At 36.9% G+C, this 27700-nt stretch overlaps 1 protein-coding gene across 1 annotated transcript in view; it reads right to left on the reverse strand.

Annotated features, from left to right (window-relative positions):
* The window catches only part of ARFGEF1 (ADP ribosylation factor guanine nucleotide exchange factor 1), an 84169-nt gene that overhangs the window by 18650 nt on the left and 37819 nt on the right, over window positions 1-27700 (reverse strand). Inside the window, exons 5-22 of the mRNA XM_059469540.1 lie at window positions 27253-27432; window positions 26389-26662; window positions 25753-25866; window positions 24949-25112; window positions 23717-23850; window positions 20050-20284; window positions 15954-16053; window positions 15696-15835; window positions 15488-15596; window positions 14416-14617; window positions 13385-13496; window positions 11997-12202; window positions 11812-11896; window positions 11100-11271; window positions 9750-9901; window positions 6404-6532; window positions 3191-3349; window positions 2720-2870 (exon numbers count right to left, since the gene is read on the reverse strand). Of these exons, the coding sequence (XP_059325523.1) occupies window positions 2720-2870; window positions 3191-3349; window positions 6404-6532; window positions 9750-9901; window positions 11100-11271; window positions 11812-11896; window positions 11997-12202; window positions 13385-13496; window positions 14416-14617; window positions 15488-15596; window positions 15696-15835; window positions 15954-16053; window positions 20050-20284; window positions 23717-23850; window positions 24949-25112; window positions 25753-25866; window positions 26389-26662; window positions 27253-27432 (2818 nt within the window). The remainder of the gene's footprint in view (window positions 1-2719; window positions 2871-3190; window positions 3350-6403; window positions 6533-9749; window positions 9902-11099; window positions 11272-11811; window positions 11897-11996; window positions 12203-13384; window positions 13497-14415; window positions 14618-15487; window positions 15597-15695; window positions 15836-15953; window positions 16054-20049; window positions 20285-23716; window positions 23851-24948; window positions 25113-25752; window positions 25867-26388; window positions 26663-27252; window positions 27433-27700) is intronic.

Consider the following 27700-nt stretch of genomic DNA (forward strand, 5'->3'; position numbering starts at 1 on the left):
AGTAGTTCTGATCTCAGAGGTTTGCTGAGAGAAAAACTTCTCATGCTTCAGCCTGCCTCAGAGCCTTGTTCCATCCACACTTGGAGGTGGCTGGAGATGACTGTCTGTCAAATCTATACAACCTTACCTACCTCAAGTACTTTTCTAGGGCATTTATGGAACAACTTTTCTGTACATACATATGTAACCTCATGCTAGTATCTCAGCAATGTAAAATACCACTGTGTTTGATCAAGACTTCTCTTGTAAGCACACAAGCTGCCAGTGTCAATTAGCTTGAATGTTGGTAATGAGTGAGCTAAGAAATATCAAACGAGCAGCAGAGTGTAAAGAGAATCTGAAGGGCTATTTCCAAGGAGTCAGAGCCTTAGCCAACTTTACCAGCTTATGTGAGAATTCCTTGTTATCACAGGATTTGTAATTCAGTGCTTGAAAACCTGAACAAACAGCAGACTCACACTCTAAGAGTTGTGAAATCTTTTACAATCAAACACAGCAGTCAGCTAGGTAACTCTGCTTTACAGAAAAAGAGATTTCTCAGATTCCCCCTGTCCAAGGAGGATTTCTGGTTACCCAGGAGCCCATATACTCTGGCTATGACCTACTCACAGCAGCAAGTTTTGTCTTCCGACTTTGTGAACAGAAACTGACATAGGAGAAATGTGGATTTCACAATTACAACTCCAAGTAAGGCAATATTCCTACCAAAGGAGCAATAGACTAGATGCTTATTCATTCCTTTACAACCCCCATGCTTGTGATGCTTTGAATTTCCAAGTACAACAACAAAAAAGGGCCACAACAGGAAGGTAATACAAGAGATAAAGACATTTCAGTGCAGATGCCTGAACAGCCACACCTGAATTCTTGCTGAGGCAGAAAATGAGCAAAGGAGCTTTTGGGTCTGGTTTTGTTCATCTTTGTTATTTCAGAAAACACATTAACTTCAGCAATAAGAGTGAATGCTGCCGCTTATCCACATCTGATTTTGCAAGTAGGTCTGAGAGATGGAGTTTCTGTTTCACCAGACTGCAACTTGACTCACTCTAAACAACTATTTTCCTGTAAAATATGTGTCTGTGTATATGGACATACACACTATGTGCTCTTCACAGGAATTTAGGTTTATAAAAAGCTTGCTTGAAACCCATAGTTCCAATGCATACCTTGGAGTAATCATAGAAAATTAAACTATCTGCAAAAAAGGGTTTGTGGAAAGAAGTGAAGTAACTAAAACAGTTGAGAAAATATTCTGACAGCCCTTTAGTGCATAAAAACCAAGTTAAGCATTTTCCTATAAGATTGAAGCAATGTTATTAAAAAAAAATAGAAGAAGAAAATGGTCAAGTTTCCATCTGTGCACTGTAATAGGCATCCCAGAAATTGAATTCAGAGAAAAACATTTTATGGGCATAACTGTTTTCCCTAGAAATTGGGCATAAACTGTTTTCCCTAGAAATGTAGCTGACAGCAGCAAAAGGTCTTTATGAGCTGGACCTATAGCAATGAGTGGCAAGTATGATTTAGGGACACCTGAATACCACTTGCATTCTTGAGTTATGAGGACTTAAAACTTTTAAAGGCCAGTCACTGCAGCATTGAGAAACTGCCCTAGAGAAACTGCCAGGAACTGCAAGTAGCCAAGCTGCACAAGCCATCAGGGAATACTCAAGGATGCATATTGGAAGGGCAGGAAGAAGCTCAGTGTATGAGATGTTGGCAGACTCACTGATTTCCAAGCCCAATTTTCCCTTCATCCATGCTTGGCAAGGTGAGGGGAGTACAGAGAGGCAGGGCAAAGGGGAGCAGAAGGGAAAGAAAAGGAATGACTATAGAAGAAGAAAAACTCTCTGAGGAGAACACAAATCTGGATGATTAGGACTAGTTTGGGGTCTAAGATCAGGAAAAACAGAAAATTATCACTACTCAAAAAAGTTACATGCAAAACTGAGGGAAGACAATAGCTTTTGTATGGCTGTGAGTGAAGTTCAAAAGGCAAGAGATACTGAGCATCACACTATAACTGAAACTGTCTCATAGTCAAAAAGATTTATATATTCACTTTGATGCTTCCAGAGTTTTAAAATCCCCCACACCTATATATCTTTAACTGTGTTCCCACTTAAAACAAACAAATAAACAAAACTCCCAACATTCTAAAGATAAATTTAAGGTAAGTCTTATACTTTTCTAGGAAGATAAGAAACATAATCTCATTTTTGCAGTATATTTTGGTGCTTAAGCCTAAAAGAGGCACTTACTCAGTACCAAAGTAACCAGAAAAGGAAAGAAATGAAATTCTAGAATTTAAGCTAAATGAATCTCCCACTTGGTTTGAATTCTGTGTATTTCTCACAAAGCTCCACAACAGATGCTTAACCTACACATACTGACTTGCTTTCTTGGTAAAATACTTGGCACACTAATGTTGCAATATTATTAAACCTGGTCATACCATCTGCAATCCATTTTTAGTTGTAAGATTATATTTTAATAGAAGTGAGCAGCATATATTATCTTCTTACATTTTCCACCCTAACAATAATAACAGAGCAAACTAAATATTCCAGAAATTGGAGTAAGTCTATTCAAAGCATAAGTTTTACAAGGACTACTTCATGGTCTTTTGTCAGAAATTCACATAAAAACACAGAACAAATTTAAACAGTTCTCTGAACAAAACCAGTTAAATGAAATACTTATTATCTGCATCACTTACCCAGTCCCAACCCCACAAATTCATCAGGTGCCTGATCCTTTGTTCCAGTAAAAGAACCTTCCCTGCCACGCACTGTCCCTGAGATGTAGCGAGGTTTTACTCCAGTTCCTATTAACTGTGCCAGTTCAAGCTGACTGATGCATTTCAGAATCTATTGCAGAAAATAAAGAAGTTGTTTACCAACCAAAAGCAGTTTGAAATAGTAAAAAGCAAGTAAAGCTCCTTAGAAGGAAAAAATTCCAATACTTGAGGTCAAAAAATCTGGGTTTTTTTCTAAAATGAATATAAATTTAAATAGTACTGGATTAGTCTCTCTCAGTTTTATTTCCCACTTAGACATGTTTTGCTACTTTAAGAAGTATACAAGCAGCACTTACCTAAACCCAATGTGTTTATGTACAAACAAGCACACTACTGTGTTGAGAATCAGTGAACATGCTTTCTTACAGTTCAAGTACAAATAACTTGTACCTCATGCCAGGAATTTCCCAAATAGTTTCCATCTGTATGAGCCACGGTGATGAGAGTTTTAATGGTGTCAATGTTCTTCTGCTTCATTTCAGTAATACCAGAACTCACTGTAAGCAACGTAAATCTTGCTAATGCTTGAACATAGGCATCTCTTTCAAGCTGCAAATGGGAAGGAAAGAAATACAAGTCTCATAAATATTTTTGCCATTTCTTGTTCTTACTACAATCTGTATGATTTCATCAACTATACCATTTAACTTTTTCTTCCTAGAACTGAACAGTAAGAAGGTATCAGGGATGTAATCAGGCTCCTTCTACTCAGGAACATGAAGTCTGACAGCACAGGACATATAAGATGTGCTTACATTTCTGGTTTGGTCTTTTTGGGGAAAAGAGGATGCTGCTTCAGAAGAAATGCTGCTAATTAGCTAAGTTTTCAATATTCTTGTACCATACTCAGACCTACTCTGAAAATGCTGCCTTAAGCAGACTCCCTGAAGCTTTAGCATTTTTTTGTCAATAAAATCTAAAAAATGTATCTAAAAGGCAAGTTATGCCAATTCTATGGAATTGCTCAAAACCTATTTGATTTAATTTGCACCATTTGGAGCATCTCAGAAGCTTCTGAAGAAGTGTCATGGGTAAACATCAAGTGACCAAAATCTAGACAGATCTCACAATAGAAAATTCCGCTCAGTTACCCAATTTTTCTGTGTATGGTATCTATAAGCAACAAAGGGAACTCCTCAGATTTCACATGAACCGATTACAATGGTAAAAAGGGGATTACAGTTGAGCCCACAAGTGCATTTTATTCCCCTGTTATGTATAAACTGAAGGCTGTAGAGAGAAATAGTTGTACACCAGATAAACAAATGACAATTATGAAATATATTTAACTGTTTGGATACTTAGGGCTATTTTTAAAGTAAAAAGTCATTGAGCACAGAAAACAACCAAATATAAAATCCAAAAAAACCCCCAAGAAACAATGGGATTCCACAGAGAAAACACTAACACCACAATAGTGGGCTATGGTAGAAGGGACAGACTGCCACTGAGCAACTGACTACAGAACAGCTGTCACATTCAAAGCCAACCATTACTGCAGGGTACGCTGGCAAAGGCAAAGAAAATGATGTAGAAGCACAGAAAAATGAAATCTCAAAGAAAGAGTACTAAGCAATGAAGCTTTAGACTCTACAAACTGCATATTTTCTGTAAAAAAAAAACATTTTCAGTCCTACTCATTCATGCAGGTATTCCCCCCTCCCCCTTTTTCTAAGCCACCACAGGAGAAGACAAACAACTAAATAATGTGTCCATCATCCAGAAATTTAAACTTGATGATACAAGTAGATTAGGTGCATCCTTCTGATGCATATCTTTTCTCAGATGCTTAAAAACAAAAGTCAGACTGTGTGACAAGTCTAAGATTAAAAGTATAAATAATTAAAACCAGAATCTATAATTGAGGTTTTAGAGGTGAACATGCGTAACTTAAACTATATTGCGCACTTTGGAAATTTTCTTAAAATGAACGGAATCCAAGTCCCTCTATTATCTCTCGTTAACTCTTAATAGACATCAATCTTAATTTCTGTACGTTTCCACAATGAAAACTGGAAAGCTGCCATCACTGTTTAAGCACATGAGGAAAAACTTCATTCCAACAGAAAAGTTCCTTAAACCAGCTCAAGTACTGATGTGCCAGTCTCCTTCAAACCATCAGAGCTATCTGGTGTCTGCAGTCAGACAATATCCCACCTAACCAAGACCTTGTGAACTGGAATCATCCTGTAATACTGAAATTACCAACAAACCAGTACTGTTTTTAATTATATCAACAAAACAGAATTTCCACAGAGAACCAAGAAATAGTAATGCTTATACTGAAAATGCAAAAGCAATGCTTCCCGTTTTCTGAAATTTAAAAATTTGTTTTTGGAACACCTCTAGCTCAATCATGTCCCAAGCCAGTGGAAGGGTACAAATGAATCACAGGGACCTTGGAGCAAACATGTCCTTGCCCTCCCCAGCAAGGCTGACCACTGCAGCACTGGGAGCTAAACTCTGCAGCTGCTGAAACTGGTATTGGTACGAGTTCCACTTGTGCAGCTTAGAAATAAAAGTAACTGGAGTGTTACTGTCCCTGTCCCTGAACATCTGCAGGCCCCAGGGAAGGCTTTGTTAATCAAATTTTTAAGTCTGTTGAGCTCAGGAACAGGTGGTCATGCAGAAATTAGGTGGAAAAACAGAGGAAAGAAACCTCACAGGATCTCAAATGAGCTTTTTTAAGCAGCTGTATCATAGGTCCCGATGTGCTTTTCCACATTAATGGTAAATGTTATCTAACTTGCCAAATACAAATACAAGGGGAGAAGGAAGGAAAGCATTCCCTACTATATCACAGTTCAACATCTTCTATTTAGTTTTATACAGTCAGTTTCTGGGTTGGTTGTGTTCTCTTGGTAAGCATTTTCCACATACACATGAAATAACACAAAGCCAAACATATGGATTTTGCCTGCCCCTCTCTTCAGCTATGTCTGTAACAGACTTATGGCAGACCAGTACTCCATTTATTAACTAATAATCTACAATAACATAATTGTACCTTCCCTACCAAATTGCTTCTAAATAGAAAAACAAAAGCCAAAAAAAGCCCCAGTTTAATCATCATGGCTCTCTGGAGCCAGAGAGTCTGGCATTCTTGGCAATGCACTTCATGCAAGATCCATTCATTCATTACATCAGGAATGCCATTTTCAGTGCCATAACTGTTAAAAGGGTACCCATTTAAAGACATCTTGGATTAATATAATTTCTCCGAAGTTGAGAACAATATTTCAAATACAGTTCAGAAAGATACTATTTTACAGGATGGAGAGACACATTTTATAAAACAACAAAACACACCTAAACAGCTTTGTAACAATGCTAGAAATAAAATACTTTGACATAAACGTAGTAAATTTCCAGGGAAACAAACATTCAGTGCAGAAGCATGGAAGCACTTACCACAAAAGACCAGGAAAAATAAAGGTCACCTCATGTACACTTCCAGTCAAATATCAGATGGAATAGTAATGTCAGAAGCAGGCAGTCTCTATCTATTGCAGTGCACAGCTTCAGCGGCCAGGACACTTAGAATCCCACTAACATCTTGCTGGTACATAAATCAAAGCATTGTGTCAATCTTACATTTTTTACCTGAATGTTGAAAATGCAAGCAATGCGGATTGCACATCGTATCCCCTCCAAACAGAGAGAGGCAACTTCGGTGTCATCGCAGTCCTGCAGACCCACGCTGAACGCAGCCAGGAAAGGTGTCCATGCCAACTGCAATGCATGAGAAACAAGTGTTATATCACCAGCAATTGTTGGCACTTGAGGGGACTGTTATGGTTTTACCATCTTCCTGAAGTGTAAATTCCATCCTTAACTTATATAATCAACCTAGAAGCTGTCTTTTGACAAAAATGAAACAGAATATACAGACATGAAACATGTAATAGTAAAAAGTGTGGTTAGAAGAGACATGAGACACAAAATGAGGCAGAAGTAATGTACAGTGAAGCTCCTCTCCAAAGCACAAACACACAGCCATCTTCAGATAGCTGTAAAAACCAACTCCTAAAGCTATGTCAATTAGATGTCTGTTAGAGTTTTAGCATTCACAGGATGACTTTTATCTCTGCACATTGAAAAATAAACAGTTCTTGTAACAACCAACACACCATATAACAGATTTATGATGAAAAGTACTTAAGTAAGACTAGCTTATCCTGATAACACCAGAAAAAATCAACAACAAAAAAGGAGGGTAGTAAAAATAAGGCAAACTTTATTAATCACACTAAAACTATAGTATGCTAACAACAGCAACAGCAAAATACAGGACATTTCTCTTGCCTTATCTCCCTACTACTAATTCTGTTGCCCTTTCCCTCTATCTTTTTGTACCTAAGCCACGACTGATGTTTCCCATTCCTCTTGCCTTAGGTGCCACTGAGTACTGCAAGACAGACCACACAGTCTTTCCTGTGTGGTCAAGTCTCCCTCTCCCAAAGGCAGAAAAAACAGTGAGAAGATGCAGAGGATCCTGCTGTAACTACATGGAGTTATGGAAAGGAAACACCACAGAACCCAGAATGATTTTAGAAACAGTTTTACCTGAAGTCACCCCAGATGAAATACAGAGTCAATGGGCACAGCAAGGAGCAATAGATTTCACACATTCAATTTCATAATAAAATGATGTACCACAGAGCTTTGGCTTCATTTAAGCCAGCAGCTCCAAAAGCACTACCTTCAAAAAGCATTTAATGCTTGGACATACCAACCTGTAACTGGGGGACAGTATTAAAGGCATTGGATGAATTCACAGATTCAAGATTTAATTCCCTATTGTATCACCTTTAAAGGTCCCTTACAACCCAAACTATTCTATAATTTTATGTTCAGAAATGTCTGTTTTTTCCCAATGCCTTCCTCATTTTCCCTGCTATTGTAACCAAAACTAATCTTAAAAAAATTACAAAACTGAAATAATTTCTTAAGAACTATCTAATGGTCTGTATACTGTGCTTTGTAACTAGATGTATGCTACTATTTGTAGGCTGTTTTGTTAATACAGGTGAAAATCAAGCCTCAAAACCAGACAATCAATTCTGGGCTGCTTAGATGGGCGGATAAAGTGAATTTTTGCTGTTTTAAAAATTCAGCCAATGTATCTGCAAACACAGTTATAATGATCAATTTTATGTGGACATCAATGGGTGAAATACCCAGAAATTTGTAAATTTTTACTGAAAATTAAAGTCTAAATAAAAAAAGTGAAATTAGGTATTCAAATTCCACAGTTCTCACTTGTTTTTGAGAAGAGAGTCCTGTGGTCAACACATTACACTACTGTCCTCAGTACTTTATTAGTTCATGAACATCCTCAAGTAACTTCAAGTAAAAACTTCATATTTTTTGTACCTTCAGGAAACATATTTAGGGTGGTAATTTAACCAGGGTGCTTCACATTTTGCTCTTTTGAAAATGAACTTTGAAAATACACTTTTCAGACAGTTAAGGGCAGGAAGTATTAGGACTGGTATCTTGAAGAAAATCACATCATGAATTTTACAGATGCCTGCATGTGAATTATTTAATTTCAGCCTTCAGCAAGTCAGCAGAGAGAACGTATAGTACATCTCTTCCATGTGATACCTTGAACAGCCTAAAAGTAAATTTTTAACAAGGTCTGTGCTTAGTGTTCCTCTGTACAAATCAAATACTATGCTAGTTTTTTTAATAAGGTGACAACTCATAATTTTGCTTTATAGACTGCAATCTTACACAGAGAGCCTCAGTGTGCCCAGGTGGCCAAGAAGGCCAAAGACATCCTGGCTTGTGCCAGCAAGGGTGGCCAGCAGGAGCAGGGCAGTGCTCTGTACTCAGCACTGGTGAGGCCACACTTTGCATCCTGTGCTCAGCTCTGGGCTCTCACTGCAAGAAAGGCATGGAGGTGCTGCAGTGAGTCCAGAGAAGGACAATGGAGCTGGGGAAAGAGGACAATGGAGCTGGTGAATGAGGTGGGAGTAGGTCTCTTCTCCCCAGTAACAAGGGAAAGGATGAGAGCAAGTGGCCTCAAGTTGCACCAGGAGAGCTTTAGATTGAATACTAGGAAAAATTCCTTCACAGATGCAGTGGACATAAGTTGAAACAAGCTGCCCAAGGAAGCAGCCCTGGAAGCATTTAACAGACATGTAAATGCAGCACTTCAGGTCATGGTTTAGTGGTGGACTTGGCAGCCCTGGATTAACAGAAGGACTCAAAGCTTTTAAGAGTCTATTTCAACCTAAATGTTTCTGACCTTCTTGGGCCTGGCGCTCCATCTAACCTCACAGCACATCCCCCCAGGGAACCATTTGTTCATTCAGTGGTAGAGGTCTGAGACTTTACCTCCCTGGAGCAGTTCACAAAGGGGTCATGTGAGCACCATGACTTGAACCAGGGCACAAACAAGAGCCCTAACAATTATCTCAAAACCCTAACAATTTATCTCAATGGCAGATGACTGCTGTGAGTTAGGTATGCCAGAGACCACATCCAAGAGCACCCTACACTGCTGAACACACTCTGTCTATGAATCTGAATCACTGCTATGGAAAAAGCATTTGGGATGCAGACAGCTTTGCACTTACACAACAGCAGAGAGGTGCTTAGAATGATAGTTTAATACAGGTCCAGCTTCCTCCCCTACACTGGACCAGAGCCCTAGCTTTCTAAAGCATTAATTTGCAACAGACAACATTAGATAAAAGTTTTTCCTGATAACTTCTCCATTGCTTCCTGTACCAGCACAGAAACTTCTTAAATCCCAGGGTAAAGGAAACTAGATTAGTAGGCTCAAAATCCTCTCTTTCCTGTATCAAGTTAAATAACTCACAAAATAAGCAAAGCACAGCAGATGCAAATCCTTAGTATTTTCAATAAATCCTCTCAGTTAGCATTTTGTATTAAGAAACCGTGGTATTCTACATGATTATCTAAACAGGTATCTCACCTTAAACATGGGTCTCACATGCTCCAGGTGTGTTGCACTGGTAAAAGGGGCCTGAACGTGGCTCACTGCCTCCATAAGAGCTTTAGCTGTTTTAGCCATTTGTTCCATTTCCAAGTTATACAGGAGTCTTCTCTGCTTCTCACTAGCAACACCTGCAAACACATTTTTTCTCTCATTTGTGCATCTTTAGCAATGGTGTCTTTACGAATATAATAATTTTACATTTTTCATTAAGTACAATATTCGGATTGTATTTTTTTCATTAAGTACAATATTTTTACTTTCTGAAAATATCACACTAGCCTTCTCATATTTATTTTACAGATGGATAAAATTTAACTTCAGGCAAACTTGTATTCAAAATGCAAACTATTTTTAAACCTTTACAGAATTTTCAGATTTGAAAAACAGAGATTTCTTCTCCATCATCTCAACTGACAGCATAAATATCACACCCACGAAGTTAAACTGAAAATGAAGAGATATGTCACAGGAATCCATCAGCAGAGAAAATAACAATAAAAACAACTGCACATCCTTTTTCAGTGTGAGAACTACATTAAACCTTTTCATTTCTATAACAGAACCTCCATCTCATGAAGACAGTGAAATCTAAGTATCATGTAATAATCATCTTTTTAAAAGTGACAATAAAACATTATGTTAAGTGAATGAACGCTGAAAATGAGAGTATTTTTTTTTCAGATGCAAATTTCCTGCAAGCAATCTGTTTGTAAGGCTAACCTAGGACTTAAATAATACAAATATGCTGTGAAAAAGTTAAAGCTTTCAATGTTCTCTGTAGAAAAGCTAGAATGAGTAACATCTCAATATTCACAATAGGCAAAACACAAAAGGCTTTTCTGTTATCTGAGAGAGGAAAAGATAATTAATAAGTGCACAAATTAGGGCCCTAAGAATCAAATATTACAAAATATTTGAAGACAGATTGGTTATTGCAGGAAATCACAACAGTTACTTAAGAAAAAGAAGACACACGCAGTGTGTGTGTTCTGCTCTGTACCTATTGGCTACCATGTAACTTCCCAGAGCCCTCAGATTTCCCTGTGCTGCTGCTCAACAGCAACACCAGCCTCCTCTGTGGTCAATGCACTGACTGCCAGGAATTCAGATGCAAAGGGAAGGGGAAAAAAGCAGTTGTATTTAATGCAGATTTGAGGTTAGCATCATGCATTTATGTTAAAAAGAAAAGCATATGAAATTAGAAGCTAGGACTCACTGTGAGTTAAGTGAGTGGCGTTTGCTTCATTCAACTCCTGCTTTAAAAAGGAGAGCTTAATGAAACTGAAGAGCCAACCCTTGAAGAAAGCTAACAATGCCACTACTTACTTTGTTTACTGGATTTTGTGGGTATTGTTAATTCTTTTGTTTCTTTCATTGAAATCTTCTTTCCAGCTATTTCATTATAGATAGCAGACAAATATTCCTCAGGGAGATCTTTACTGTCATTGATACCTCTATTCATTTTAATATACTGTTCTTTTGTCATTTTATTCTTAACCTGAAATGCAGAAAGTAGCTGTAAATATCAACTCATGAGGCAAGCTTATAATTTACAATCTCCCTATAAAACTGCCCAGCCCACAAGAAGTTACCATCAGGGATAAACCTGCTGATTCAGAAGACTTTTTAAAGTATTCAACATATCCAAGACTACACTGTCAAATCTACAATATACCAAAAAGCCATGAGGACATTCTAACACTCAAACATTTGGTGGGATCCACAGATCAAATGTATGTCAAATTTGATGTACATTAAAAAAACAGATAAGAAAAAAAAGCTTTTTCTTGTCATACAGACCAAACTATCTATGATGCAGAAAGCTACCTGACAGAAAGGTCTAACCAAAAAAACTGCAAAACCTCAACACCCACGAAACATAATACTGTTACTTAAAAAGATGCACTAATGTACACTACCTTACTTATTACACACATAGTGATGTTAAATTGGATATCAAGCTTTAACAACTACAATGTCACAATGCCTGAAAGTTACATGCCTATGAATTACACAGATATTTATTCCAGCAACATACCTGTGGACTGTGAAGATCTGTTGTCAACATGATAATTGAGTAAGCTAAAACATATGCAGTATCTGCACTAGCAAAAAGAGTTTGCCTGAAGGCAAAAAGGAGAGAAAGAATAGCAAATTTAATTTATTAGGATTTTTTACTAATCACTCAGCTTTCCAAAGTTCTGAAAAAGAAGTGTATCTTACCCTTGGTTACATTCTAAATATCTAGCAGCAAATTTCTCCATTAAGCGATCAATTTTTTGAGCTTCTCCGGGCAGACGAAATCCTTCTAGAAACATGCGCAGAGCTGAAACGAAATCCTTTCCCGAAAAGTCGTGCTGGTCTACATACGCATACATCACTTCTTTGTTAAATTTGTCATTGTCTCCCAGGAACTCCCCAACCTGAGTCTAAAATAAGAGTAGAAAAGACAAACTAGTGCCTTTATATTTGAAAAATAAATACCAACAGTCAAGTGTTGTACAAAAAGAGGCGTGTATTGCAGTTAGCTGAAACATATTCCTGCTTCTCCTCCATTGTCTGAAGCAAAGTATTTTGGCCATATATTCCATCATAATGCTCTTACATGCTCCTATGTATCTGCCTACATTCTTCCTTCTCTGCTTTTACTCACATGCCATTTGTTTGTTAGATGAATTCCACATGTGTACAAGACTAAGTTAGTATCACTAATGATTGTACTCTGTTGTAATGATGTTTGTAGTTAAGAAACTTATTACAGGAATGAAAAGCTCACTAAACTCAACTTTTTTCCCTAGAGTACTGATCTCAAACAGATGCAAGAGATGCTCAAATAAAAACAGCTGGTACTCAAAATACATCTGAGTTGATCATTGTCAACACAACACAGTACAATGAAGAAGAGCATGCATTCAAAGAAAGATGCCTGGATGTGTAAACTGAGGTTAAAAACTGTTTTAATGTCTGATTCTAAGCATTACTACCAAAATTTGTGAAGTCAGCTACAGTTGCAAACATGGGCACCAATGAGTGTGGCCTTTGTGCATAATGGTGAAAACTGCTGTTTCAGAAAGCTAATTAGGTTTCTCATGACAATATTAACATGAGACATTCCCACCCATATTGCAGGACCCTTCCACGTCCAGCAACAGCTGCTAGCTGTAAATAAAATCCAAGAGCTAATCTCAATTAACTAAGTTTCCTCTGGGGGCAGAAAAAAGTGCTTTAATGTTGTTGCACCACATTATTATTTTCACCATCTCTGAAGGACAGATACTTCTGGCAGTTTCTTACTAAAGTATATAGGATTTACTAAGTTGCTTCAAGCTATACTAGCAACCAAGTACAAGTTTTGAGTCAGCTCAAGCAGGTCAGTCTCTTGCTTTACAGGATGCTGAACCACAGGATGCATAGAGCACAGGGTAGAGCTCTACTGCACTCTCCAACTCAGATTCCTTGAACTTACAAATTTTAGAAGAGAGAAAGAAAGGTTTCCTTTTCTTCATTCCTCAATAGTGTGATACACACTCTGAACACTATCAGCTGATTTGCAATTAGTAAAAACACATCAGTATAAGCACAGACAACCATCAGGAAAACAGTTTCCTTACTGAATCTAATCTTTCCTCTTGATGCAAGAATTGAGCAATGTCTTCAGGGGTAGTGCCAAGCATTCCCTGTTCTTGCAAGTACTGAATCCCCCTCTTTGGTTTCTTGTTGAATCTGTACAATGAAAAGCAAGACGAAATGAGAGTTAATCCTTTTACTAATGCAAAATGTTGTACCAGCCTAAGTAAAGAAATTCAGAAATTTCAGATAAGATGCTGAAAAATCTGCATATTAAGTATTTTTCCTTTATCAAACTGCACATTAGAGAGGAATGAGCTATTTCCCTTTACTCTGGCACTCATAAATAAAAAAAATATATTCCACAAAGACAGCAAAATCTTGAAAAGAATAATTATGCTGTTGATTTTTATCTTAATCTGTATGAAACAATCAACAAATCCATTAGTTGCCTGTAAAAATGGAAACATACAAAACATAGAACCAGGAAACTGAAAGAAACTGAAGCCCTGAAGGGCTAAGGCATATTTGTGCAGGGTCCCAGAACTGAGTGACAGGAAACTTTCATTTTTGCATAAAACTGACGTCACTGAGGAGATTAAGGTGATAAAGATAAAATCACATGGAAGATTCACATCAGACTTCACTGAGAAATTACACTATCCTCCAGTTCTGACAAGTTAATTAATCATAAGGACTCATCAGCATAAGCATACAGGAATTTTCACCAGTAACATGTACATTAAAATGGGTCACATTCAAATGATCACGAGTTCAATGTTCTTTTTATCCAAATATAAAAACCTTATTTTTAGACAAGCAGGTCTGGAGAAAAAAGAACAAACATTCAGAGTACTCATCTTCTAGCTGTGAGGAATTAGGTTAACACAAAACACTGTTGACAGGCTCCAAAGGGGACACCATTCAGCACTCTTTCACCAGAGGAAGTGCTGTTACATCCAGAGCTTTTTTCCTAACACAAGATGAGTATCTATGAGGAGAAGGAAGAAAAACCCAGGAATCTTCATGGCTCCAAAAAAATCCACCCTCCCATGGGTGATAAAAGGGCACTCACAAGTCAATTCCTTGTTCTATTATTTCCTTTTGCTGCTTTAGGACTTCAAACTGCTCTGGGTTATCAGTGCCAGACATCTGTGTGCTGTAACTGCCAATTCCTGATGAAGCAGTAGAATCCAAAGAATTTAAGCTTCCATATCTGTTAATTGTCTCAGGGTGTTTGGTTTCACTGCTGTCCTGTTCTGTGGGTTTTTCTTGGCCTATAAAGTGGAAAGGGTTACATATACCCAAAACATATACAGTGAAAAAAAAATAAAAATCACTACAACATATCAAGGAGAATTCTGTCAGTTCATCACATACTGAAATTTAAATCTTAAATTAAAACTATAATTTCAGGCACTTGGGAAAAAAAAACACCTCAGAAAACCAACTACAGCTTTTTTATTTTATTTTCAAATCCAGTGTCTCTTTTAACCTGGAGCAACTATTCTAAGGTTTACAAACACAGTGTCTGAAAGAATTCAGGCATGCCAAGGAGCTGGTGCTCTCAGTTCACAAAGACAGTCATGCTAACCACTCCTACAAAGTTTACTACTTCACCTACCAACTTTAAATGCTTAATCTGAAAATTCTGGCATAACTTTAGGTTGGATGAACACAAGATTAAAACAAGCAACTATTTAGTTACTTCATGGCTTACAACATTCAAACTTCTACAACTATATAATGTATATGTAAGTATTCAGTAAATAGGTAATTTTTAAAATAACCAGTAAATAAATAAAAAAATGCTCTCTCTCTATTCAGCTTGCTTTAGCAGTTATTTAATCAATATGAAATTACATATAAATTAGGGGAGCTTCAAAGAAAGTTTTGAGGCACTTTTAAAATCAGAAATACAGAGAAAAACAGGATTTAGACATTTTTCAGTCCAGTAGCATTCCAGGAATTAATACAACTAAGAAAAGACAACTAAGACAACTTGTTTAAATGACACCAAACTTATCAATATTCCTACCAAAGGAAAAATAGTCTGGACATTAACAGCATCAGAATACTGGAAGAATACACTGAAGTCTTGTAGCACCTCATTACTGAAGACAGAAGAAACACATCATATGTCTTACCAAGGGTTGTCTGGGAATTGGGATTTACATATTGATCCTTACTCCACTCCACCATGCATTTCAAGATCGATACTAAGCATTCCAATCCTTTTTTCCTCAAACTTAATTCCTAGAAAAGATTTCATAAACAATTAGTGGACTGGAGAGTTTAGTCTCAAGCTATCAGGCCAAGAAACATGAAACTTCATGAAGTTCGTGCAACTTTTACCTGAACATTGGACATGCCAAGTTCTTGACTACCCCTTCCTTGAGCAATCTTTGATAAGTCATTAACCAGCCTTTCAAATATATTTGCTGCATTTAAGTCACAATCATAGTTCACGTAGATGTCCACCACACTCTGAGCATCTATAAATAAAGGATATTGTCAACCTTGGAACAAAAACTAGGTAATTTAATGAAAGGCAGATATAGTTTTATTCTTTGGGATAAAAAACAAAAACTAGAAAACAACAGTCCTTCATACCTGCACATATCCTTGTCAGTGTTTGTATAACCATCCACTTATGATCAAATGAGCTAGTAGAAGTTTCCAAGATATATAGGAAAATTTCTTTGAAGAAAACCTAAAAAATATTCCAGGTAGAGGATGAAAAAAGTCCATTAAAAAACAGTGACTAACTTTGATGATCAAAATTCCAATATAATTCTGAAAGCAGCACTTTAGAAGTACAGGAAATAATGAAAAGTCAAAAAAAAAAAAAAAAAGGAGGAAAGGAAGAAATAAAGCCTACAATTGATACATGCAAATTAGGAATTTGAATTATTTACTTAAGTGCTTCTGCAGTGCTGCTCAGGTTTATTTTCTAAGCATTCAAAAGCAGAAGAATTTGGAATAATGTCAGATCCTAAAGGACAATTCAGCCTAAGAAGAAGCCTAAAGTGCTGTTAAGAGTTTCTTTGTGATTTTGAAAGAAGAGGTACTATTACTTCATGACAAAAATACTTTATCTGCAAGATGGTGAGATTATGACACAAACATGACAAACAGCTATTTATGCAAATTTGAAGTATTGGACCTTCATTAGAAGGGAAACGCCTTGACACGGAAGAATCACTCTACAATGTTAGATTATTACTGGAAGAAAGCTGCTGGTCAGGTACAGCATGCAGCACCTCCATTGAAAGGAAAGCTACTCTTCACTAGGATACAGGTAAGTTTGCCCTGAAACCATTTTAGCATAGGTGCTGTTGTTTGGAACAGAAACTATTTTATCCCCTATCAATTAGCTCCTCACCAGACTCATCAGCACCATAGGCTGACTAATTCAGACAAGCTTGCTTAGCAGCTGAACTAAAGCTTCTTCTTGCTTCTTCCCTGGGCAGCAGCAACTGCTGTAACAGCACCTGAACTCAAAAGTGAACAGGGCATTACATCACTGTTCTGTACTTCTGAGAGCCCAGCTCTTCACAGCCACCTGTGGATCCAAATCCACAACACACAGTTTTACTGGACAACTGCTGAGAGTCTCAAGCCATTCAACTTCTCCAATAGCATCACACAAATATCCAAATATTTAACTACCCTCATTTTAGCACTGACTGTTCCTTCATAGCACAGATTTTTTACAGAGATTTTTATGCTATGAGCCAGGTAGAGAAAAACATAAGGCTGTTTCCACTTTAAGTCATACATCTGGGGAAAAACAGCAACACTGATTTTTAGGCAACTTTGGTGGTAAGCTACTTCCTCAAGCAAAATGTTCTAAAAATAGTTATATTTTACTAATCTCTTTAGAGAAATAGAGGCACACAGCACAATGTCAGCTGACTGTCTTAATAAGGAAAGCATCCCTATGAAACCTAAGGAGTTCAACACATAACAAAGCCAAGACTTGCACGCGCTTAAACATACTTAAGCATACGAGACTGATTTTAGCCACAACTTTATGTAATCAGAGAAAGATAAAAATTTAATACATGTCATGCCGTGAGTAACCCTAAGTTACACATTTGGTGTTTCCTGACTTTTACTGAAAGGCACTGATTTTATATTTCTCTGGAACTAGCAAAACTATTTTTTTCTCTGGTAGAAAATTTAAAAAAGAAGTCACTGATGAAGCAGAGAAAAGGTTTCAGGGGCAAAAACTAAACCAAAATCTAAGCTAGAAGAGAAAATGGCTGGAAGCACTGCATACTATCAAGGCACTTCAGATCTTTATGCCTCTGAGACCAAGACAACTTCTTGCTTCTGGTGTCACCTTTGGAAAAGTATATCCTGGAATGAAGAACTTCTCAAAACCATAGTTACGGTTTACATTTCAGCTACTTAAAAATGCTGTTTATCAGTTTATAACTTATGGCAATTCACATCACAGAGTTGAGACTTTGTTCCTAACATACTGGAAAAGTAAACCAGAAATTATTTATTATGTTTGGTCAACTGAAGTATGAGTTTTAAGGTATTCAGTTAGGAAAGGGTGGTAATGGTAAGCACAGCTAAATGACACCCCAACTCCTCTGATATCTAGGATTTGATTTGCTGCAAATGTATTCATTAACCCCTTCAGAATTACTGTTACAATACAATTAAGGTACAAATCAAACTATTTTACTGTCAGAGGGCAGTGTTACCTAAATATTTAAGTCAAAAGGTCACGGGAGGGTGACTTTCAACAGAATCTGAAACTTTTCTTTTCAAACATGCCAGAAAGTTCTTACACAGATGAAAAATGCAGCCTCAATCCCAAAATATATAGATTTTGCATATTGTAAATCAGAGCATATGGCTCTCCTTACAGCTTCAAGACACAAACTGCATGTGAAGTTATCTACATTTCTACCCACATTTTCAGAATAACCTTTAGGATCAGTAGCTGAAAGAAGAATTCTTAGCTTATAATCAGGATAATCAGGAAAAAGAAAGGAGTTTCTAGAGACTGCTGTACCATGTACTTTGTAAAAAATGGGTACTTCAGCAGTATCAAATTTTTGGGTTTGCTATTCACAAGGAGGAAACGTAGCCCTGATATGTGGTGATGGCCTTTAGCATACTCTAGAACCTGCTACATTAGTGCAGAGCATCCTATAACCAGTTTGCCTCCTATGTCTTCATTTTCTGTTAGGGATTTGAGAAAGGCTGGCAGTGATGGAAACCTATGAAATTTCTGTCAGGAAAGCCGACTGCAGTGTGTTCTCCACCTTACAAGCTGACTTGTACGCTCTCTGAACACAGCAAGTCCAACACTTTCTGGGAGGCAGGCTGTGGGACTGAGAACAGCTCCACCCAGCCTGTCTGATGTGCCAAGCCCTGCACACACACCAGTCTTGCTAAGCACACAGCTGGCCTTGAAGCTTTTCAAAATGCATCATATTTTCAAAGCACATTCAATCATTTCTATCCAATCTATGCTCAACTGTACATTGTAAATCTTACTGGTTTTCCCCCACAGAAGTATCAAAATAACCTGGTAAGTGATCTCAGCACAATACTTTTCTGACATGCTACTGTCAAAACGAGGCCCTTCCTCCAAAGCTGCCATAACATATCAACTTATCCAATGACATTCACAGATGAAGTGAATTCCCTGAATTCAAGGTCCTTGTAACAGCAAGATTTATCAACATTTCCAAGCATCTCTTCACATACTTAAGCTCCATATGGATGGGGCAATCTGTCAGCTTCAGTATTCACACCTGAATCTCCAGACAAAAAATTACTAAAATAAACAGCAGGGACACACTGCACACAGCACTGCTTTATTCAGCACAGAATTAAGATCTTTAACACATGTGACACCACAAGAGGATACCCTGTGGTTGAACAGAGTTGTTTTGAGGAGCTGCTTGTACTTCATGCACAAAGAGCTGATCTCAAGAACAAACCCTCCACATACAGAATTATAGAATATTTCGAACTGGGTGGGATCTGCAACAATCATCGAGTCCAACTCTTAAGGGAATGGCCTCTATGGGGATACATATTTCTTTGCCCTATACTTAGAACTGATCCACTGAAAATCCACAATGCCTAGCAGGACTCAGAATTTACTGCAAAGAATATGGACTTCTCTCCATCTACAGTCCAAGGAGTTAAACTGTGCACACATTTAGAGGAAATGAGATCTTATTCAGGACATATATTGACAGAGGCCCTGATAAGCAAAGGGAAGTGGCTACAATGATGGAATAGCTGGGACTTGTCCAGAGAAAGAAATGTGTTCAAGGGATTGCAAAGAAAATCCACAATGCTCTTCATGGCCTTAGTTTTTATTCCAAAGATCTTTTGCAAAACCATATATTACACAGTCTTTTCCTCAGTGTTTTCATTTTCCTAATTTATAATATGCAGAGCTGGGCTAAGCTTTCTTAATCACAATATTGAACATTGGTTGAACTTAGCCACAAACCTACTCAATTCTGAGTTTCAGCAACACTCTGCAATAGTACCATGCCACACCCAACAGAAAACTTCAAAATAAGGAAAATCTGGCAAGTCTTACACAAAAGCTGTGAGTCACAAAGGAAAACAAATTTATTTAAGCAACACCAAGCTACACAAATATAAACATATGTTCACTTAACACCTCCCACACATTTAATTATAAATTAATGTAACATACCTCAATCTGCATCTTTAGATGAGTCTTAAAGTTTGACAGGAGGGTAAGAAATATGGAAAGTGAAAGTTCAAAAACTTCTGGAACTGATGAGACTCCATTTTTTGACAGTGCAACACAGAGGTACTGCTTTATAGCATTAATGAACATCTCATTTGTCCTGAAGACTGGTCCTGCATTTTGCAGAATGGACAGAAGCAACTGCAATGAAAGAATCTTTGATCGCAGTTCATGAGATCTAGAACAAAACAACACAGCACATCAGCCCAGTGTAAGACAAAAAATAAAAAAAAGTCAGTACAAACCACATTGATTTTGCAAGTGGAATGTTAATGAGAGAAACTCAAATTTGACACAACCAGTTGCAGAAAGGGTCATAAAAAGATGTTTGGTCTTTTTTTGTTAAATTATTCATTTTTCAACCAAGAATGCAGGCAAGACCTTTTCCAGAAAAGGAAAAATTATATTGAACCACTCTCTCTTCTGCACCACAGAACAGCAGGACCAAGAGGCAATGCTGCCCTTTTAGCCAGAGGATGAAGGACCATTCTTTCCTGTAAACACAGCTTTGGAAGATCCCATCTAAAATCCAGCCCGTCTACCAAACCCTGAAGTAAAAGGTGGAAATTCCTTCTCCTCCCCTATTTCCACCAGCATGGAAAGAGAGTTGAAGGACTATAAACACAATACTTCCTGCCAACACTGACATCTCTTTGCTCAAATACAGCACTTATCAGTCACTGGGCCCATCCCACTCTGAGAGCAGGTAAAACACAAAATGTGCCTCTCTGAAGCATGGCATCACCAAGTCAGGCAAGGGCAGTGTTGCCAAGTACTCCACAATAACATTCTTACAGACTCGTGTAAACTAGAATTCATGTCAGAAACAGGGCTACTATTTCTGCTCTACAAATCCCAGAACAACAAACACAACAAAACAGCCAAAAACCTCTGAAATGACATGAAAAAAGCATAAAGGAAATCTGCACCTATTATAATCCAATGCAATAAATAACATTCCAGGTGAAACCATTCTCTCCCGAGACTCCTGATGCTCCTTCCCACTCCTGATCATTTAAAAAAAAGGCTCTGTCTCTTCTGAAGAGTGGGTACAGACACAATTGCTTTCCAACAGGACAGTCCCCAGCTTTCATTAAACAGCTACCCCTGACAGAGGACAATTATGAAACACAGGGAACAGTGACAGGAAACTTTTCATGCAGTACAGCCCAGACACAGTAAGGAGTGCTTCAAGTCAATCTGTGACACACAGAGTAGCTGGATATTTGCTATATATTGCAAATATAAAAGCTTAATTAAAAAAAAAAAAAAGTAATTCCAGTCTAGCTAAAACAAAAAAAAGCCAATTAGTATCAAGTATGTTGCAAATAAATAAACTCCATGATTTCTGCCCAACAAAGTCAGATAGGGAAATCAATCTGCAAACATTTCAAACTCAAAATATAATTCCATCAGCAGACTTTTCTTCTGAAGATGCTTTTGAGAAGAAAAGAGCCAGTCAAATTGAGTGAGGAACTTGTCTCTCATATTTCTCCTAATGGGCTACAGGTCAAAGTCAATCCAAAACTGCTCTCTGTAAGAGTTCTTCAAGAAATACTTGATAATGGCACTGCATGGACACTGCCATAACAATCTATTTTGATGCAAAAGGCTTGGTTTTGTATCACATGGTACCAGATGTGCAGATAGCACATGACCAGATTATACTTTGCTATGGAATATAAGATTTTAAATATGAGGAGAATTTCAGTCATAAGTAAAATATTAAACATTGCCTACTTCCAGCAAGTGACAGCTCCAACCTGAAATCCTGGACACGCTGACCTTAAAAATTTTGTATGATGTGTAAAGCCCACTTAACTTAGAACAGGTTTAAGGTAAAAACAAAAACCAGCAAGCAAACTTTTGAGCTGTATTTCACCCCTATCTTATTTTATTCCAGAAAAAAAGAAAACAAAGACATTAACCAGGTTCCCAGAAAGCAAAATGCTGATCTTAAGTCCCAGACTTGTGATTTTAAGCTAAAGCTTCAAGTTCAGTTACCTAAAATCTAAAAATAGTTTCATTACAGACTTCGTAACAAATTTCATTGAAAGTAAGATTTTTTAAGAGGCAGATAAGACTCTTGAAATGCCACAGATATCCTATGCCTCCACTTCCAATTACAGCATGTTTGTAATAGTTCAAAAGCCAGCAACGCCTCAGAATCATTGATAAATTCTAGGCACTTCTCCAAATATGGCATATCTTCAAATGTATTTGCAGTGAATTTTGGTTGCCCTAAATGCCTTTTTCTCCAATTTGTTTTTGTATGAAGAGCTTTGCCAGTCCTAATATGAATGTCAAGGACTCCATGGATTCAGATGAGATTCTCCAAGTGCCTCAATAGCTATTACTGCTCTTGCAAGGCAGTTAATCCACTAAAACCTTTAATAAATGGGCTGCTTTAGACTCAAGAGTACTAACTAAAACCACAGGATTTTCAAGGCATTTCCTGGAAGACAATTCTCAACAATAGTGAGGAAAAATCCTCATGCTCCAGTCTTCATTCTCTAATGTCGTGACTTTTCAAAGTACATTGCTAGATGATTTTAAAAAGTTCCTAGATTAAATCTTCAAACCCTTTTGACTACATCATATCTTTTCAACTTATTAAATCCACATCACTGATGTAACTAAATTGTCTTAAAGTTACCTCCTTTAAAAGCTAGACTCAGAACAGTAAAGCTGATTTTAATTTGAAGAATACCAGGCCTTTCACTGTCATTTGAAATCATATTATAGTTTCAATTTGAGCTCTTAACACTCCTTAGAACAAAAAAGCACCCCTCTTGAAAATTATCAGCAACTGTTCCTAATGTGTAGATCAAATGTATATAGATTATATGCATATAAATCCAAGATCAGAAAGCAAACCTTTCTGCTGACACTCAGAATTTAATACTGGCACCCTTCTACAGAGGAGATTCTGTATCTGCTTTAAAACCAACAGTTCTATAAATGAAACTGAAGACATGGTATCTTCAGTCAGAAGAAACAGCCAAATAAAATCTTTGCTATCAAACATTTGTGTTTTGATTAAGTAGGCTGACAGAAGTGTCCGACCTGAACAAAAGCATGAAACACTTCTTCATGAATTTATCATAACCAGTTATCAGCTCCAGGTGAGGAGTTGATATTAAGTAGAGCCGAGGATGTGTACTGGATACACAAATGTGCTGGTTTCAGCTGGGGTAGAGTTAATTTTCTTCCCAGTGGTCAGCACAGACCTATATTTTGGATGGAGAGCACTATGCAAGAGATAAAAGAAATTCTGAGGCACAACCAGCAATGGTTACAAACCTAGAAGGTACCAAAAGCAGAGTAGTGTGAGCAAGACCAGAAATACCTGATAATCTTCTATACAAACTCTTTTCAAAGCATTATAAACAGCAACTAGGAAGAACATGTTCTACTCATAAAAGGACAGGTGTTAAGAAACTTCTGAACAGGTATACAAAAGATGCATTAACACATAAAGTACTTTTCCAAAGCTTCTACGTTCTTTTCACCATACTGTTAGGTTCTCGTTAACAGGACTCACAAAAAATATTTATATAATTTATTTTTATTGTTAGATTCATTAGGAAAACTTTTAAATTCTACTTACTTTGGATCTGGTGGTCCATCTGACAGGGGCTTCATGGAGAGTTTACACAGTGACCTGAATACAAGGAAGGCATCCTTTTGTAAAATGTGGGAAAACTTAGCACCAGGGGTAGGTCCTGAAGAATTTCCAGATTCCTAAGGAAGTTAACATATTTCAGTATACCATTTTGCATTAGCAGGGCATGCAGGGAAATCCCCACCTCTGAGCAATAAAAGGTTAATATATTATACAATTATAACCAACTCACTTTAGCTATATGGTCTCAAGATCAAAAAACAGAAACATTCTACAGTCCAACTGAAATAAAAATCACTCCTGAAAATGCCCTACTCAGTAAGAAGTCAGAATTAATTAAAGAGCATCTTGAAATTAGGTAGGTCAAGTTTAAGTAGGGTAATTTGCAGTGAATTGCTGCCAGGCTCCTTCAGTAGATAGTTTAAACTAGTTTAAAAAGACCCAAACACCAGACATTTTAATAGATTATGAATAAGTTACCTGTCTGCTGCCAGATACATTTGATAAATGTCTATGGTACAATAAACACCCCTATTACTAATTTCTTGCAATTCTGTATTATTGTTCCATACATAGGTAACATGTTTAATGTTAAGTTTTCTATTTGTATGGCTACATGACTGTAACTTTTTGAACTTTAAAATTATTATTCTCAAACCTAATTACTCAGTACACTCTGACAGCAAATATTCTTGGTCAGCTGACAAGTGTACACATATCTCATACAAGAGAGGGAGTATATTTTCACACCTATTTTGTTAATGAAAATCAAATCCTCTCAGACATGAAACTCTTAATCTGAAATCACTGTATTAAGATCATGCCATCAGCTTGACATTTCTATTTCTTGTTTGAAAAGAGCACACTAAAATTACACAGGCATGTGTATAATTGGCTGTATGTTTCACTATGTATATTGAATACTAGTTTTACAGTTTCTCAGAAGCACTTCACAAAACAGGAAAATGACATTTCTTGAACAGTAACTCCATGGGACAACGAAAAACATGCTGGGATAAAAAAGACATCACATGCAAAATTTATTCCAAAAAATTTCATTTAAGTAATGCATTGAAGTAAAGCAACATGACTTAATTCTTGAAATTCATCTCAGTAACCTATTTTATGGAATTATACTAATCACTCTGCACAAGCATTGGGCAACATTTAAAACTTAATACTTTTTTTCAGTATTTCCCAATTATATCTGCTTGTACCTGAGTATCATTGGAAGAGACAGATAATCTGTCATCGGGTAAAGATGGTGTATAAGCAACAGAAATTGGAGTTCCTGGAATTCCATTTGCCTGAATGTTTTCACTGTCACTGCCATCCTCTAATGATACAGTTGTGCCATCACCACCTGCAGTCCCTTCCACATCTATCAGAAAAGATGCAAAAATAATTAACAAGCATTATATGAGATTAAAAATACCTTTTAAAGCCAACATTTAAATATGAAAAAAATCATAAGGAGGAGTTTAAGACAGAATTTACATGGCACTACAGAACTATAAAAACTGCAAATATTCCTTATTTCAAATAATGAAAATTACAGTAAGAAATTAAATTACAACTAAACTTGTCAGGGTCACCACTCTACCAAGTTTCCAAGAAGGACTGGTATGGGACATCATCCATTAGTATGATAAACAATTTACAATGAACTGAAAAGTACAGTGAGACACTGCTACTGGAGAGAGGGACCCATTTCTGAAGTGTTCATACAGAAACAAAGTAAAACAATAATTAAAAACAAAACCAAAAAAACACCAAGAATTTGTATTTTAAAAGACCATTAATTCTCCAATATCAAGTGTAAATCCATGTATGAAATCCTGTCCATTTTACTGTTAAATAATGCACTGCTGAAGTCTGACAGCAGAACTGTCTTCTTCAGCATGCAAGTCATTTTTAAATGATGATAAATTTTAGTTAAATATTTGAAAGTGGTAAAATAATTCTTAAGGTCAAGAACCAGACTGTAGTTGCTATTGACTTGATAGATATTAATATAATACCTCCAACTACTATGTTCACCATTTCCTGCACAATACTTTCTACAATTTCTTGTGCCTTCTCTTCACACTCATTGCTTTCACCATCATAAGTTCCTCCATCAGCTTTAGAAAGATCTTTAAAAAGAAAACAAACACAAACAAGGATTAATGAGAAACTCTGACATTAAGATGGTACTTTGCTTGCACTTAATATTTCAGAATAAATGTTTGGAAGCTTCAAAAATAGGTGTTTGCAGAATGCAAGAACTCCAGTGGTTAACCTGATATGTCAATTATTTGCCATTGTAAATGGCAATTCATCTACAGGCCTGTGCCAACAAAACACATCAATTTTGTATCTTCATATACATTAAAACATGGAAAACTTGAGCGTTCTGATATGCTCTCAAAAACTTTCACAATATTACACAGAAGCAAAAAGTAATTTTTGATTCAGACCTACAGAGTGCAGGACTTGAGTTTGTTCTTGAAGGACAGTGGTAACAAGGACAAATGGGCATTTTGCATTACTCAACTATCTGAAAACTTATGCCTGCATTACTCCAGATTTGGGATAGAAAAAAAAGACAGTCCTCAAGCCTTTGTTTTTACAGACCTTTTCCCTCCCTCCATGAAACAGAAATACACACTGATTACTTTCTGCTGCTGTGGCTTGGTCAGCTTCTGTCTGTTCATTTTCAGCACTAGAAATGTCAGATCCATTTTCTGCCTCAATATCTTCTTGAAGGCTTTTGTCCACATCGTTTGTGCTGTGGTCAAGCTCTCTCTCATGGTCTTTGGACAGCTGATCAGCCTGTGCTGGAATATGTCTCAAATGAGGTGATTCAGGCTCATGATGGCTTACTGGAGACTGTTGGAGATGGTGTTGCTGTCTGTGTCTTTCCTTTTCCATCTGTTTGGCTTCCTGAAGCTACAAAAGCATTGCAAACACAGAAGAAATTCACTATCAAAATAAAACATTAAGATATATGCATTATTTTATAGAGAAGAGATATCTATTGTCTCTGCTTACACAGTAGCAGTTTAAGAAAATGCATCTTTGTTTAATTATAATTAACTTCAGTATCATGGGATAATCCATTGCAAGAGGGATGCTTCCCGACTATGCATGGAGTTCACACCTTCACTATCAAAGAAGGGATGACCACACTACAGAGCTGCCTGCCCTATTAAGAAGCTCAGGGAGTAGATGTGACAATAAAGAAGGTGTGTTTGGAAAAACATCAAGGCAAACTCTTTTTTGTGGTCTCTTGTTCTGGAATCCCCAGAAAGGGAAGAATTTCTGTGACTTCTGTACACCACCCCCACCCCAAACTTCATATTTTCCACCTATTTCAGAGGGCAAAACACAAGAAGAAAAATATCAGATACCAGATTTTTTTTTCTCCTCAAAGTACTCAAGTCAGAAAAGCCAAAAAGCCTTAATAATGATGAAACAAATGTCTCAAGCTGGTTTGCTTTCAAGAGGTAGTTTCTAAATAAAGACACTGAGATACTCACTGCTTGATTTTCCATACGTGCAAAAATGACATTCAGCATTTGTGTTAGAGTGGCCTTGGCTGTAGTTTGATTGATAAGATTTTTGCTTGCTAGGTAGATATTGTAACATGTTCTTACAGCCTGTAGTACTGTTCCTTCGTGGATTTCTATGTGTTGAGATGTTACTGCAGTGAGCAAAGCCTAAATAAACACACATATATACATTTACCAGTCAAAACATTTATCAGTCAAAAAGTTTACAAATTAATAAATATCAAAACTGGACTACTTCTAAAATATATATAAATAAATATTTTGAATACAATTTAATTATGTTTTCCCACATACTCTTGTACCTATATTGGAAAATCATACCAGTTACATTAAACTGAGTGTTTTTCATCAACATATCAAAGTATTACATGTTTCATAGCACATGACAGCACGAAGCAACCAAAGGAACCATCAG

The sequence above is a fragment of the Ammospiza nelsoni genome, chromosome 1 (assembly GCF_027579445.1).
Source record: "Ammospiza nelsoni isolate bAmmNel1 chromosome 1, bAmmNel1.pri, whole genome shotgun sequence".
Lineage (NCBI taxonomy): Eukaryota > Metazoa > Chordata > Aves > Passeriformes > Passerellidae > Ammospiza > Ammospiza nelsoni.